Consider the following 17,077-nt stretch of genomic DNA (forward strand, 5'->3'; position numbering starts at 1 on the left):
TTTTTTTCCGAGGCTTTTTTGGATTTTTTCACAAAAGTGTGTCAAATCCATTAAAATACAGGAGTTGGCAGTATCTTTCCTGTTCCATGGTTTTCGTTTATCTCCCTACTGTAAAATAGACACTCATTTCTAAATATAAAATACAATGTACAATATGAAATTCATAGCTAGACATAAACAGTGTTTTCAAGAAACCTGGCTTTTTGAATGGGCGGTTCTTTCCAAGTGTTATCTTCATATTTTGGTAGGCTTATTAAATATATCTATGTAGTATAAACATATTTACATAACTAGACATATTTACATAACTAGAGTAGTTTTGTATGTGCTTTTAATGGAACCTAATAATATGATATGATTTTCAATGTTTGAATTTGTTATACGAACACGTACATGAAGCAAAAAAGAAAATACTGCTATACATTTAGAAAATCTAGTATCAGATTTTTTTTTTGTATTCTGGCTTTCCAGTGCATCATGTATAATTTGGTTAAATGGCACTGAGCAACTAGTGATGTATTTTGGGTATTTGTTGCAGTGGTTTTCAACCTTTGTGAGACCACAGCCCAGTAAATTTATTTCAATGCCCTGATCCCAACAATTTCACTCATTAATACATTTCTGATCTTTAAAGTTTATATGGAAATTAATATGCACCCTTAATTAATATTAATATATCAACTATGGTATAATCATAGTTCAATTGTGCGTAGACTTGCTGTCAAATATAAAATTAGATTTAAATTAGTCGTCAACCCCTGGGTGCAACGGACCTTTTGCAGACCGGTGGTTGAAAAACTCTGGCACTAAAACTCAAGCAGAAGCAAATGAGACTGGCTGCAAATGGCAAAAGTAAATCTGTTTAAGAAATCTGGACTGGACCTACAGTTTAAAATGAGATCTGAAGCATTCTGCCTCCACTGAGGATTGAACCTCAGACCTCTTCTTATTACAAGCCAACAGCATTACTTTATGCCACTCCAGAGGCCCATTCATGATTATGAAAGTACCTTCTATCAAAATGCCAGCATTTTTTCCGGCAGTGCTTGCAATTTATCTGTAATTTACAGGCTAAATTAAATCTTAATCTCTGATGAAGTAACTAACAATCTCGTTAAGTATAGAGAACATTCAGACCGAAGCAACACATTACAGTGGGGGTGTAATGTTGAAGTGGCAAGCGACATGGACCCCTTCAGTCTATAAGCAACCATTCACCACACATGAACAAACAAGACCGAGGCAACGCGATGTGTGCCACTTAAGGAGCTTTCAGACTGAAGTCACAGAAGACAAGTGACACAGTCTCCTTCAGTATAAAGCAAAGCATTCACCGTACATGCAAGAACAACAGACCGAAGCGGCACGATGCACACCATTGAGAAAACCGTATAGTCTGAGCAACATGCAAGTGACATGTTTAACTCGTTGTCGCACTTCGGTTCAAAGGGTTGAATGGATTACTGAGGGTCTGCTTTCAAGTGACACGTGTCACTTGTTACTTCAGTCTGAAAGTTCCCTGAGAATGGTACAGACCAAGTGATAAGCGACACTTGCAGCTTATGTTGCTTCGGTTCGAGAGATTGCATTTACTTCCAAGAGCCACGTGTCGCTTCCGTCTCCAAGCTTCGTTAAACAGGATATAGCTATACACACATTTCACATAATACATATACTTCTGCATGTGTGTTGTGAACAGTAAAGATTTTTAATTGTCTCGAAACATTGAATATTTTGATATTAACAATTTGTTTCATATTTTATGACATCAACATTCAAATTGAGACAAACATGTAAAAGCTTGTCAATTTCATGGTCAGATGTGCTCATCAGGACTACACGTTTAGTTTTAACCCTAGCTTACCCATGCTGTACGAGAAACTTACATACCGGGGGCGATTCACAGGCCCACACACTTTTTGTCACTAAAATTCAAGAAACCATTTTATTTTTGAATCACTGCTTTCTTTGCTGATTACATGTTATTTATTAATTATAATAATTACAAAAATTACTATCATTATTAAAAAATAATAACCAATTATTGCATGTGTCTCACATAGGCTATATTTTATCATTCACTAAAACTCACAAAATCCATAATTGTTATTAATGCTTTTTAGTTTGCAGAAATGTATTTGTTTATTATATATAATAATTACTATCATTACCAACCAATTATACACTGTCACTGGCATGAGCCGGCTATTTTTCAACTCTACATATTATGTTGAATCATATCCAAAATAGCTGATTGTTTATTTAGAAAACACATGCGCTCAGGTGGATTCCACTTTAAGCTGTAGGTCCAGTTCAGATTAGCCTATCAGAGCATAATGGGCTAAAATAAGCTTTTCAGAGTTGCTACATCTTCTGTTTGTAATTATATTCTTAACATCTGTTGCTCAATTACCTGATTTTTGGGACCCCTGTTAAAAAATGGTTCGAAATTCACTCATTTAAATGACATTTTTCTTAAATATTCTATTTATTTTTGTAACATTTACTTGTAAATTATTACTAGCACTGGCAATCAATTTAGCTTTAATCTCTTTCTGACAATCAATTCACCATGCTTCTTCACCTGATAATGTTTACCTCAGGTTGTGATGTACAAGGATCTTTTCAGAAAAAGTGCCCATAACTGTGTTGTGCAGGACAAAGTTATTGCATTCCTTCGTAATAGTCTCTGGCTGGGTGTAGCACATGTTGCCAAATATCTGGCAAATGTTCTTACTGCAGTGAAAAATGTTTTTACTTTATATGAGTGAAGAAACCACACCATGGCCTGCACTATGTCATTGATAGTCTTGAAGTGATGGGTATGGACCCATCTTTAGCTTCCAAAACAAGTCATAGTCTCATGTCCAAAGTATAGGGGTATGCTCTAGCACTTGCCAAACTCACTGAATTTACAGCATGGCACCTTGCATTGTCATGCAGCACAGTGGGATATCTCGCCATAAGTGTTTCTCCAGAAAGTTACTGTTCATTGTAAGGCCCACTTTAGCAAAATAATTTTCCATGGCATATTTCGTGGTATTTCTCAAGGAAAGAACCCATTCTATTTCGGTAGAATTTTTCCTAGCATAACCAATCGGAAGCGAGCTCTTGGTCACAAGTGCAGATGTAATGGCTGCTGCCTAAGATCTAAACAATGTATCACTTCACCTTTTTAAAAGACGATAACTATTCAACAGAGAGGAATAGTGTTTCCTTTGAAATGGTTTTAGGTACAAATCAATAGTGCTGCTTAAATGCATACTTTAGAACGTTTATAGTACACATGGAATAATTTAGTTCAGGGCATGACATTTCCGGTCGCCATTGGCGACCAAACGTTTGGGGCTGGCGACTAAAATTTTGTTGTTTCAAATGTGTGTCAAACACGCCCGAACATCTCAATACATCATTCATACATGGTTTTGGAAAGCGAGCCAATTGAAAACCCCGTGTCCACTCAATGCCGACCCCATCTTACAAATTTATTTAATGTAGCATACTATGTAGCTAAACATGAGAAGCCATTTAAATACTTTGCAGATCTGCTGTGTTTGGCAGGAAAATTAAGTGTGAGTGTTCTACCTAAGTATGGCAATAAAAAGCAATGCAGAGAATTTATTCATTTCATAGCTGAAACTTTGAAGTTAGATCTAGTGGAGAAAATAAAGAAAAGTACATACATTAGCCTTCTGATTGATGGATCCACAGATAGATTGTCAGTCGAGCATGCAAATGTGTATGTTCGATACATGGATGCAATTGATGGTTAAATCAAAGAGGACATTTTAGGAGTAATAGAGCTCCCAAACACTACTTCTGCTGGTCACTTCACAGCCATAACTGATTATTTAGATTGGGCAATAGGTTAAAATAAATACAGAAACAAGTATTACATTGTAGGCTTGGGTACTGATGGTGCAGCAAATATGGTCGGGCACAAATCAGGATTGGGTGTGCAAATGAAAGATATTTGTAATAAAATTATAAATATTCACTGCCTTGCACACCGTTTGCAGTTAGCTGTGTTGGAGTTAAATATCTTAGAGCATTTGATTCCGTGATTAGGAATATTTTTCAGTTTTATCATGGCTTTGCTAAAGACTTCACCTCTTGAGAGAAACGGCAGAAGTTATAGGAGAAGAAATTCTAAAACTGAGTGATATCTACACATTAGGTGGTTAGCCAGCAAAGAAAGTGCTGTAAGAGATCTCTTGCAATCATGGAAAGCTGTTGTGAACCATCTTGAACAGGTGACCCATGGAAAAGACAATGATGGCGCTAAAGCTAAGGGTTTGCTGAAAAGTTTGAAGCAATTTAAATTTGTTAAGCTTCTGTACTTCCTTTTGGATTTCTACAGGAAACTGAACTCTTTAAGCGTGGCACTGCAAAATAAGAGTCTTTTGATTTCATCTCTGAAAATAAGAATTGAACACTGTATTTCAGTTTTGGCTGACCTGGAATCGAATGTTGGACCAAGCAAACAAGATTTCTTGGACCATGTATCAATTTCAGGGAAGATCAGGGATGTGCAGCTCACATACATTCAAAATGGAGAGCGAGAGTTTCAGACTGTTAGAGGAAACTTAATTAACAATGCGAAGGTGCACATCACACAAAGATTGCAATCTATATCAACAGATGTGATTGTATCTCTGCATGTTTTCGACACCTTGGGTTGGCCTCCCAAAGAAAATATTCTTCAGTTTGGGATAGAAGAAATAAAGAAGCTCTACATGTACTTGAACCCGAGCCTTTATAATGAGAAAATGGATGTTCTGTTAGCAGAGTGGGCAGAATACAAACTTTTGTTTCCTTCTCTGACTTTGAATCAGATGCTGGAGAAGATTCACAGTGAGGAGTGTTCAGCAAGATTCCCCAATTTGCTCCAGATTTTGGCATTTTGTGCTGTTTACCAGTGAGCACAGCTTCATGTGAGAGAGGTTTCAGCTGTCACAACAGACTCAGACTGAGACACTGGATGATTTGCTCAGAGTTTCCGTAAATGAACCCCCCCCCCCCTTTCTGGTCAGTGTTTGACCCAGCAGTTGCGATTGATAAGTGGTACTTCAGTGCAGAACGACAGCGCTACATAAACATTAATTCCTAAGGTATGTTCTTCTTAATAATTGATCATATTTTTATTATTTATCAATATAAAATAGTGGCGACCAAAGATTTTAGTCCGGCGACTGACTTCAAACTTTAAATTTCATGCCCTGATTTAGTTGTTTCCATTGTGAACATGTGCACTCAGCATAGATGGTGAAACTCGACGTGCCTTTTGTGCAGTGTATCTTATACATTGTAATCGCAAAAGCTAGCCAAAATGTTTCATGAAATGCACCTGTAAAGTACTATCTGCTATAAGATTTTTGGAAGCATGCAAAGGAAATGATTTAGTCATAAGCACACCTAACTCCTTTTGCAGTGTGTAACAAAGCAGAATTCCCTCCTAGTCATAGGCAACATTAACCTTCTGTAGATTGGTGGCTACTATATCAACCAGCACCGTGTGGCAGTAATTAACACATAGTTTCTCAAAACTACATGAGAGTTCAGTTCTGTCTTTTTAGTTCAATTGTATGCATATGGCATACTACTTGAATCACAAAATATAACTGTTATTATTTCTACTTTAATAAACCAAACCGTTTTTCAACAAGTAGATTTTTTATAAGAAAGAATAACATGTGCAATGTAATTGAAAACATATCGTTTGATATACATATATATATTTTCAACCGCCGTTTCTTGCTTATAACTGTGATGGTGATGAAAATGTGCATACTATGAGAGAGGACTATTTGTTCGTGGTGCCGAAATTAGGGTTCTAGTGTGAGATGCCAGATTTTTAAAAATTCCCAGAACTTTTTGAATTTTCTAAAAGTTACCTGCATTTTTGGTTGTTTTTTTTCCTCCAAAAAATATGCATGGAAGTTATATAGTATCGAAGAGTGGTCTTTTGTTGTTTGTTTCTGTAAATTTTGTGCATACAGCATCCATAGGGCCAATGCTGGGACAATTTTTTTCAGAAATCTGTTCTGGAAGTAGGCTGCACATATTTCCTGATGTATATTTATTTTTTCTCAGTAAGTTTTTAAAGATTTTCAAAGCTTTGCACAATCGTAAGAAGGTAACTGTGGTGCGTATCAGAAGTTTTTCATTCACTTAATTTACTGTGGTGTCCATAATGACCTACAGAAGAAGCATTTTTGTGTAAAATTGTTTTCTTTTTTGCTTTTGTTTGGTGAGGGAAAATGTACAAATTTCACTTCCCTTGAAAGGCCTATCATTGGTAAGAAAAACACAATGGATTTCAACTTTCTATGGTAAATAGTTCTGAGACTATTTTTTTATGTTCATTTGAAAAACTTGCATCTGGAAACATCTTGTCCTTAAAGGCTTACAGGTGGCAGAGGCTTAAGGCAAGCTAAAGGTTAAGCATCACATTAATGTTGGTGTCTGCATGTTGGAACTTTGCAGTCTTGATGAATCGATGCCACTCTGCCTCTTTGGCTTGTAACTTTGTGCCCATATATTGTCCGTTGATTGTATTACATGAAGAATTGTTCTTCCCTCCTTTTTGTAGCATGCAAAATGAATCTCCCTATGCCACTTTTGGACTTCAGTCAAATTGTGAGGCACCCATCTGCTTGCCACTTCACGTATTTTCAATTCACTTTTAAGCATCTTGAGCACTGACATAGGAGAAATGCCCATTTCACTCGTTAATTCCTCACATGTCCACCAGCAGTCTTCCTTCAGAAGTAGGTCCACTTGGCTGGCATGTGCTCGGTTGATGATGCTAACAGGACAAACAAATCCACTGTACCTATCGGTACTGGAACAGCTTTTATGAAATGTTGAGCACCTCCGAACTACTGTAAGATGTGGAAGTGCTTCATTATCACTAGCTTGGACAATTCCTCTGTAACACTTTACATTCATTCCTTTTATGTGCAACTTGAATTCAGATCGATGTAACTTTTTCTTTTCATGAGGACATTGTTTAGAGCACACTGCTCAATAAGGTTACAGTCAGCAGAGCTGCTGCCACACGTCAATCTGTGGAACTATGACATGTCATGTGTACAGGGGGGAATATAGCCATTGTCTGATTCCATGATTCATTGTTGCTAGCAGTGGTAAATACTGGGCATATTGTTGATGAATTGTTTTCTGAAACACTCCTCATACAATATAAACTCATCTCGTCTTTCTTGATTTAGTTACATGCACCTTCTTATCAATTGTTCCATTCTTTGATCAGCTGTTCAAACCAAACATTAAAACAGATGAAGCATATTATGCACCTTATGTATCAGTTTAATGTGTGTTATGAAAGTTTCAACAAAACGCTCCACACCGGTAACTTTTATGACTAAGATATTTGATGCTATGCCAAGATCAAGCTGTGGGGGATCAGTTGATAGGTTTGAACATATTTTTAGATTTTCACAAATTTTTAAGCTATGGCTTTTGTGGAAAAGAAACAATATTTTTGTATTGTAAACCAGATAAGCTTGTAGATAGAGTTTCAAATTGAGCCCATTCCTGATTTCTAGTTCAAATAGAGGACCTTTAATTGCAATTTACATAAGCATTTGTAGCTTTGAAAGTAATCAACATGTAAGCCTAAGCTCTGGATTATTTATTTCATTCATTCTAAAAGGTAGCAAAGTCACCCAAGTTCATCAAAATATGAGATGATCAAGTAGAATTTGTTTTAAATGTATGTTGCTTTGGTGTTGAATGACTTGAATGTAGATGGTTGGATAGAATTTTAGTATCAGGTTGTACAAGGATCTTTTCAACCATGTCATTTCTTTTCTCCTCAGCACTCCCTTTCCTAATTCAGGTAATCAGGAATATATAAGCAGAGCTCAAATTGATTGATATGTGCATATTTTATGCCAAAACTTTAGCTTTTGGCACACTAGAATGACCCTTTTAATTTTTTTCTGAGTGACAAATATGAATAGCAGAGCTATTGATATTTTCACTTTAAGAAACTTAAGTTTTAACTGTTTTAAGGGCAATAGCTGAAAGCTTCTATTCAAACTGTGTTGTCTAATGCTCCGGAATACATTTATTTTTTTCTACGAAGTAAGTAAAATGTAATACAAAACCATATGAGGAAGTTTCTGGTCACTAAATATGCATCGATATTATTACAGAGAGGGGTACAAAAGTGATGCAAATAATAACATAAACCCATGTAACAAAAAGATTTTCTGACACACAAATAAATCGTATTAATGCCTAGTAACTGAACTAAACCTCAAGTGACCCAAACTTCAAAAATTGCCTTGTGCACTGACAGCGGTTGAAAAAAACAGGGTGCTCAGTTGTTATAGCGCCTGAAAATTTTCACGGGATGACTTAATTTTTAAATTTAGTACTGTTTTTTTTTGTTTAATATTTTGAGTTTGCTTATGAAAGTTTCCATATTTTTTTAATGTTTGTGTGTTTTCTGTATCATGCCTATAATTAAATCAGACTAATAAACATGCCATTATATTTTTTTCAATGTTTCTAGCCAAATTTTGAAATCTGCAATGATATGTTGGAGACTGCCATATATTACAATGTATTGCATAGTTATTCATGCTGTTACCAGTTAAGCCTCTTTAGGAAGGCCAGTCCTGCACAAGAATTACTTACTTTTAATCCAATCTTGTATTAATTAATAAATATTTTAAGGTCATATTTCACAGCTTATCTTACTTGTATTCAGGGCTTTCTTAGTCCGTATTTGGAAACAAAACTGACTCCCAAGAAAGAGAAGCTGGCACCTGAATTATTTTTAGTTTCGTTTACCCCTGTCCACTGGTGTAAGATAAGTCATCCTAATTATAACTACAGATGTGTGATTACTGTTGAATCCAATATTTTCTGATTTTTCTAATTGATAATTTATGCTCTCATTCTAGGTGACATGCCCAGTAGTAAAGATGGTGATAAGAGTGGCAGATCATCTATTGAAAAACGAAGAACTAGCAATGCAAGTGCTTCCAAATCGGAATCATCTGGCGCAGGGAGTGACATAGAAGAGAAACGAAGTGGTGAAAGTATGGATTCTGTAAGATCAGAAAAAGAGAAGAGACACAAACACAAGAAGAAAGCAAAACGGTCAAAAAAGAAAAAGCATTCCAAGGATCATGCTAGTGGGAATAGTAATAGCAACACAGGTTTGGTGGGTGTTGCCATTAAACCTTTAGTGGAATATTCTGATGTCAGCTCTGAGGATCTGTCGGGACCGGAAGCTGGTGAAATTCAGAGTGAGGAAAGTGTTAAACTGAGTTTAAGTGAGGGTGAGTTGTCTCCTCCGAGGAGACGACATCATAAGTCGAGGAGTAGGCGGACCTCTGAAAGTGACAGGCATAGGGATAGTGATAGGGTCAGGGAAAGGGACGTATCGCCTCACTCGTCTGTGAGGAACGAGAAACGTAAAGACAAAAAGGTAACTTCTCCTGTGTCAAAAAGTGATAAAGTGAGGGAAAAAATTCCTTCTCCCCGAACTTCTCCTGCAAGGAATGGCAAACACAGGGATAAGAAATCACCAGTTGCAAAGAGTGACAAAAGTGCTCCTTCTGAAGGTGCTAAAGGTGATAAACAAAGTGATAACATTCTTCCATCATCATCATCAGTGGTTAGTGATAGTGTGCGAGAGGCACAAGTATCTCCAATGTCTTTATTGAAAGCTGGTATTGAACGTGCAAGGGAAGAGGTGTCGCCGTCATCAGCATTAAAAGAGTACAAAAGAATGAAGGATGACTTGCGTACCGATGGAAGAGGAGACAGGAAGAAAGACAAGAGGGAGAAGAAGCATAAGAGAGAGAAAGACAAAAAGAAAAGAGTGGCATCTCCAAATAGAAAACATAAAAAGAAATCTAGGCATAGGTCAAGGAGTTTTAGTCCTCTCGATGGTGACATGTTCGCTGGTAATAGTCCAATTTCTTCAGGTGATGAAATGTTGTGGAAGAGGGACTCTAGTCATGAGAACGTGCCTCTCCCGAGTCATTCTATACATAGGAGGAACAATATGGGTGCACCAAGCCCTTTACGTGGTCCATCAGATCCATATATGTCTCCAAAGGACAATAAACGAATGAGCTTACATAGTCCTAAAAGAAATTACGCTTCCCCTTTATCAAGGACTTCACCTCAGAGGGGTTTATCTCCAGTGTCACCCCACACACCTCCTCTCCCTCCAAAAGCTTACGAGAAGCTCTCATCTCATCATCATCGTCATCATCATTCCGCAGGCCTGCGGGGCAGGCGATCTCGTAGTTGTGAAAGAGCTGTTAGCATTGATTCCCGGTCATTTCGAAGCATAAGCCCTGTCAGTCCTCCACGGAAAAGAAAAAAATTGGATGGTAGGGAAAGAGATAGAATCAGACATCGAAGAGATATGAAGATTCGAAGAAGCAGAAGTCGGTCTAGGTCACCATTATTCAGGTATGTATTTTATATGTATATATTATTATTTAGAATCAGTGTTAAAAATTAACGTGGGCCTTGCTAATGATGTGCAGAAGGTTGTTTCATCCTTATGGTAGCATTCTCGAATCGCCACCAGAGGCGCTGTATGTTGCTGTATGTGTGACAGCGTTGTGATCCACATAGCATCCAAAGGCCAGACAGATAATTGAACAAACGAGGGAAAGAAGAATCGTATATGATCAACATGCCTCTGAAACTCCACCCCTCTTGGGAGGGCTACGATGTAGCCCTTTCCAACATAGGCTACAGATATACCTGAATTAAAAAGCAGTGCCAGATGAAAGGTTTCAGTGTCTCATAAGGGAATCCATGCCTCAATCCATCACAATGCAAACCCACCTTCAACCCATGCATTGCCAGGTGAAAAGTGGCAAAAGAGACAACCGGCTCCACAATGCAGTCAGGACGTTGTTGCTAAGATACGCCAGTGTGTCACCAAAAAAAGGGGGGGGGGGGGGGGCTAATCATCAACGTCCGCAGATTTTTCAACGGAGGGACAAGCAAGGTATTTTTCCATGTGGTAGTGGCAATCCTTGCTCCCCTTCCCTTCCAGACATCCATGTCCCTACATTATTATAATTTCACCTAGAAATTTAGTGTAGAAGAATCTTATCGCTGTTATTAAACAATATTATACTCTTAAAGAAAATACAGTATTTTCAAGCCGATTAAAATTCAAAGCAACTACGGGGGAAGGGGGTGCAGTGGTGCAACGACGGGGGGGGGGGGGGCAATGAGCATTGCCCCTCCCCAACCTTGAATGGAAATCAATTCTAGGGGTGCAGGGGGAAGGCAAACATTGAGGTAACAGAAAATAGACTAGTTGAATCTAAAAGTAACAGGACAAAAGGATACTCAAGATGGAATTAGTTTTCACGTCTTTCTTGCATTATTCCTTCCAGACGTCCAAGAACACCTGCAAGGTGGCACAAAAGGAAATTGCTCCCTCGATATAAAATTTTATACAAATTAAAATACATTTCGTAAAATTTTCTTACTAGTTTCTCTCGCAACTTCTTCTTTTCATATAGTCAAGTTCAGAGCTGTAGCTAGGGGGCGGCGGGATTTGACCCTGTGCACCGAATGATCTAAATGAAAAAAATTTCTAAAAGAGAATGCCATGGCGCCCTATGAATTTTTTTTTGTGTCATATTAAATCAATATTGTTTTCAGTTTGAAAAATTTAGATCTAAAAAATTTCTTGCTCTCTTCGCTTGCAATTTTTTTATTTTCTGTAATGCATTGTAAATTACCAGAGACGTTATAATTACTAAGTACTTCAGACTATTGCTGCTAAGCAGTTTTGTCTTAAGTGCATGAACACAATTGTTGGGAGAAAAGAAGTGCTGCACATTTCAGAGACAATTTATTTATTTGTGATGGTGCCGCTATGTTGCTCCAGTTTGTATATACCAATCAATGCAATGAAACTAAAACAGTGAGATACAATGATGTTTTTCTCTCCTGACTGAACTTTTCATCAAAGCTTTTGCCCCCTCTAATCAGAGGGTCTGCCCACGCCTATGCCGTCAACATGCCCCTGCTTTGTATGACATCGACAAAGTGCACATCCACCATGACAAGGCCAGCAGCTATACTGCGAGAAGAACAGTGGCCTACATGTCCCGTATGGAACAGGAGACAGGTGTGAAGGCTATCCCATTTAGAGACATACCTGTCAATGAAAAACTAAATATGCTGACCAAGGCAGTAATTTATTTTATTATAAAACATAAACTAACGTAACGTTTCAACCTTCTACCAAGGTCTTCTTCAGACTCTGTATCAAGTACAAAAGACTTTTGTACTTGATACAGAGTCTGAAGAAGACCTTGGTAGAAGGTTGAAACGTTACGTTAGTTTATGTTTTATAATAAAATAAATTACTGCCTTGGTCAGCATATTTAGTTTTTCATAATCATGGAAACAAGGCTTAATGGAGTTATACCTGTCAAGTCCCCTGACGCAGCACCCATGGACTTGCGTGTGTTTGGCCTCCTGAAAACATCGCGCAACTACGCTTGGTGGTCTTTGGAAAGTGTGCAAGGACGAGTGGGGAAAACTTCATCAGGCTGTGCTTAATAGATGTCTCCTACAATAGAAGCTCAGTTGTCGTGCTATTGTTCATGAACAGGGCTCTCACATAAAACATGCTTGCTGGTGGAAACTGGGTATTACAGCCTACTAAAATGGGAACGAATCTCACTCATAAGGATGAAACAGTCTTCTGTAGTTGTAACAGTGTCACTGGCTCCTAGGTTCAATCCACTGCAGAGGCACATACTAAACTTTAAACTGTAAGTCGAGTTCCATTAGTCTGAGCATGAAGTTAATTTTAAACAAGCTTTGATGAAATTAACAGTTGCAAATCACAAGATGTGTATGTCATTTTGAATTTTACACCAACTTAATCCATCAGCTTGCCATTTCTTCGTGCAACTCTCTTCTTTTTTGCATTATGTTACCTTGAATCTTTTAAAACCAGGAACAAGATTTATTCTGTACTTTCAATTTATTGGACAATGTGTAGTTCATTTTAGGAGCAATGAGATTTACACATCGGTTAGTTAATCACAAAATGAGTGTAAATGAATATGAGAGAACAACCAAAAACAAAACCTGAGCCTGCATCATAATCTACAACCTCTAGCTTTGTACCACCAATCAGTTTGTGTTTCTTACCCATCAAACAGTAAACTATGATGTATTAACAGTTTTCTTGGAACATTATACTGGTCTTAATGTTTCACCCAACAATAAGTGTGTCATTTCAAAAGTAAGGGAGTGTTTTAAATAAATTCAGATTGTGTTAGTTTTATTCCTTGTGTTGTTCCAGAAAGCAGAGGTGGTTACTTTTTTTTGTTAACACTACTTTTTTTTGTTATTGAGTCACATTTTGGGTGTCGACTTTTTATTTAAATGCCTAATAGGCCAGTCAATAAGGGGGTCGAATTAGGAAAAAAAATTAGGGAAAGCTGGAACAAATTTTATAATTTTTCTAATAGGGTTCTTAACAACATACTAATTTTGCACCTCTGTACCACCCCAGATTTGGCCGCCATCTTTGAAAAATGGCGCCCAAAATTAGTTTTTTGCAAATATCTCGCTTGGAAAGCACTTTACATCAAAAGAGGTTATGATGAAAAATAATCTACATAAATTTCTCTATAAGAAATGTTCCGTGCATTTTTCTTCTAGGATGCTTCGTTTGGGTGCTAGATGAGCGAGAAAATTTAGGTTATTTTCCTGCTCCATTTTGCAAGCGCGGAACTCTAAGAAGCACCTGTTACAGGATGTTTTGCAGTTTATCTCTTTTATAAAACTGGACTTATCACATTTGTTCTTTCTTTAAGAATGTCATTTATGGTTCAATTGCTTTTATCATTGCATGCAGTACTTTATAGGAAATAGTTTAGTGTGTAAAAAGGTAAAGTGCTTCCTTGTGCTTTGCACCATGCCAGTTTAGTGTGTGCGGGAGATAATATGTTTGGTTGAAAAGTCAAGGTATCTCCAAAGGAACATGTTGACTTTGTCCACTAGAGCTATTTAATAATAAAACACCCATCTAATGGAGGAGTCCCAGGTTCAATACCCGGTGGAGGCACATTTGGTGGTTTGGAGTCCATTTTGACCTGTGGGTCCAGTCTCAAGTAGCCTATTCATGCATAAAGTAGACTTAAAACAATAATTCAAACCACAATAACATGATCACAAAAGTTTTGGTCTCTTGATCTGGTCAGATATGACGACAGCCATGATGTGCCCCATGAAGAGTTGTGGGGGATGGCAGAGAAGTGACTGATTCAATGCTAACCAAGTGGATTTTTGGCATGCCTACTAGTTCACAGATAAAATAGATGAGCTGCATGTCGATGTACGAAAGTCTCTTATATCAAAGGATAAGCCAAGACTTCCAGTTCTTTTGTCAGTGATTCTCTCTCACCCACCATTCCCTGGTTTTGATGGTATAAAGTCAATAATTACAGGATTAACAGGAAACAAGAAAACCAATTATTTGCCTGCTCATGATGTTAGAATGTCTTCAATGTTCAGTATTTGGCAAATGTCAAGTTTGAATGAAATAAGAGAGATAATCACATTGCATCAGTCACTTCTGAAGTGAAAATCAGAGATGCATTGTATCCAGTTCATCCAGAGTTTTTGTTTAAAATAATATTTTGCTAAATAAATCACCAAGACCTATTCAGAGTACAAACTGTCCCATACCCGTTGCAGCTGATGAGGTAGGGATGTGGAAAACCAAAAAGCCTTCTCTTTATGAACCTCTTTGAACCACACTGAAAGTTTCACAGATGGTATCAACAGACAAGGAAGCTGCACCACCGGAGTTTCTTTGCATTATATTCTGTGAACGCCTTCAAGGTTCCACAAGGGGCCTTGCAGCTGTAGAAAATTGGGGTAAAGTGTTCAGTGATCTCAGCATTGCAAAGATTTACCTGTTCAAAACCTGACACTGTTCTATACTCTGTCCGGGGAATATCTGAAGCAAGGCCGTGCCCATTATAGTAGAGAAGGGGATAAAGCGAGTGGGCCGCGTGGAGCACTACAAGCTCCTGAAAATGGCTAGTAGCTACAGTAGTTTTTCCCCCACCACGCAATTCTGTTCCGTCTCATGCAGAGGTTTGGAGTTGGGGGGGGGGGGTGTGTGGAGTTATGACCCCACACTTTCTTGAGCACGGCTGAAGGTGGGGATGATGTGATCAGCACCATGCTGCCTTTACCCCCAGTTTGCTCCATGTACCCACTATACAATGCTGTGTGGGTGCTGGAGCCGCTTGAACAGGTGGAAAAAAATCTCAGTTCTTCGCCGTTGGGGCTCAAACCCAGGTCTCTCACGTGGTGGTCAGATGCCCTCACGGCTCTTTTTTTTTTCCTCAAGGAATACTCCTATGCGGTAGTATTCCCAGTCATTCACAACTTTCACACACATCACTTTTTACTAATATTCTAGGTTTTTCTCATTACGGACATACACAAGCATCCATGTCCTATCCGGGATTTGAACCCGGGATCCCTGGCATTGCAACCTGCTGTGAAAACCAATCCGCTACAGAGGTCGACAGGACTGAGCTACGTGGCTCATACATTTAGAATAGGTATTATAATATGAAATAAGCCCTCAAGTTACCTTGTAAGAAAGTTTCCTTGTCTTTCGCTCTTGCAAAATAAGAGTAGAGAAAAATAAGTGAAATTACTCGCTCCTCTAGCACCCTAACGGTGGTTCTTAGAACAAAAATACACATAACCTTTTTTTGTAGATAATTTTATGTAGATTATTTTTCATCATAACATCTTTTGCTGTAAAGTGCTTTCCAAGCAAGATATTTGCAAAAAACTGATTTTGGGCGCCATTTTTCAAAGATGGCGGTTAAATCCGGGATGGTACAGCGTTGCAAAATTAATATTATTTTAAGAACCCTTTTAGGAAGATAATAAAATTTGTTCCAGCTTTCCCTAATTTTTTTCCTTATTGGATTCCAAAATCATCCCTTGTTGACTGGCCTATAAGTCTATTGCAAATGGTGTTATGGTAACATCATTGCCTTGTAATCAATGGGTTCCGGGTTCGATACCTGGTGGAGGCACATAGTGGTTCGGATCCCACTATAAACCGTAGGTTCAGTCCCAATTAGCCATATGTGCATAAGGTGGACTTAGAAAACAAACTCAATCAAATGCTGTTTAGAAGAAACATTTTTACTGTACTTTAAAATACAGGGTGGTGCAAAAAGAACACATGTTTTTGGAATATGTGTAGTGTCATTCATTTTCAAGATACAAACATTTTATTAACACCAAATCCATCGGTAAGAAATGCAGTTTGGATTGGTATACAGGGATGACTTAAGTATGGAAGATGATATCGGAAAGATGAAGTCATTGTTGCTGCCCCCACCACGTTATCTCACGTTTTGGCGATGTCTCTTGGCCCCTATGCTCCCCAGATTTGTCTGTCCACGACTTCTTTCTGTGGGGTTACTTCAAGTCAAAAACCTCGTTCAGTCAACAAGCTGAAAGTTGCCATTCATGAAGGAATTACAGTTGTGCCAGACGAAATGTTGGCAAAGGCAATGCGGAACTTTGAGGAGAGGCTCCAGATGAGTGCAGCAACAATGACATAATCTTTACATATTTAAATCATCGCTGTATACCAATCCAAACTGCACTTCTTACCGATGGTTTTGGTGTTAATAAAACGTTTGTATCTTGAAAATCAACAACGTTACACTTATTCTAAAAAGTTGTGTTCTTTTTGCACCACCCTGTATTTTATATTGCCATTGGGAATTACATAATTATTACTAAAGTGAATATTTTTTTTAATGTATGCATGACAAGAGAGGAAGTGGAATTAAACAAAACACTGATTATTTTTAAAAAAATATTATAATGAACTTTTATTGTTATCTTCTTGTACTGGGATTTGATAAAATTGAATATTTGGAAATCTAAAATTGTATTGAGCTGTGGTTAAAATTTGTTCACTTTATTTGTTAAGTACATGTATTGTATTCTTGTATGCCGGAAGTTTTGTAAAAATATTAAA

At 37.8% G+C, this 17,077-nt stretch overlaps 1 protein-coding gene across 3 annotated transcripts in view; it reads left to right on the plus strand.

The window, feature by feature from the left end:
• Nucleotides 1-17,077, plus strand: part of Cdk12 (Cyclin-dependent kinase 12) — a 92,601-nt gene that overhangs the window by 15,222 nt on the left and 60,302 nt on the right. For all 3 annotated transcript variants that reach the window (XR_014441589.1, XM_083120369.1, XM_083120370.1), the window contains exon 2: nt 8,937-10,464. Coding sequence is in view for 2 of the 3 variants with exons in the window: in XM_083120369.1 (XP_082976495.1) it covers nt 8,942-10,464 (1,523 nt within the window). In the remaining variant the exon portion in view is untranslated. The remainder of the gene's footprint in view (nt 1-8,936; nt 10,465-17,077) is intronic.

Source organism: Lepisma saccharinum, chromosome 4 (genome assembly GCF_977018435.1).
Source record: "Lepisma saccharinum chromosome 4, izLepSacc3.1, whole genome shotgun sequence".
Classification (NCBI taxonomy): domain Eukaryota; kingdom Metazoa; phylum Arthropoda; class Insecta; order Zygentoma; family Lepismatidae; genus Lepisma; species Lepisma saccharinum.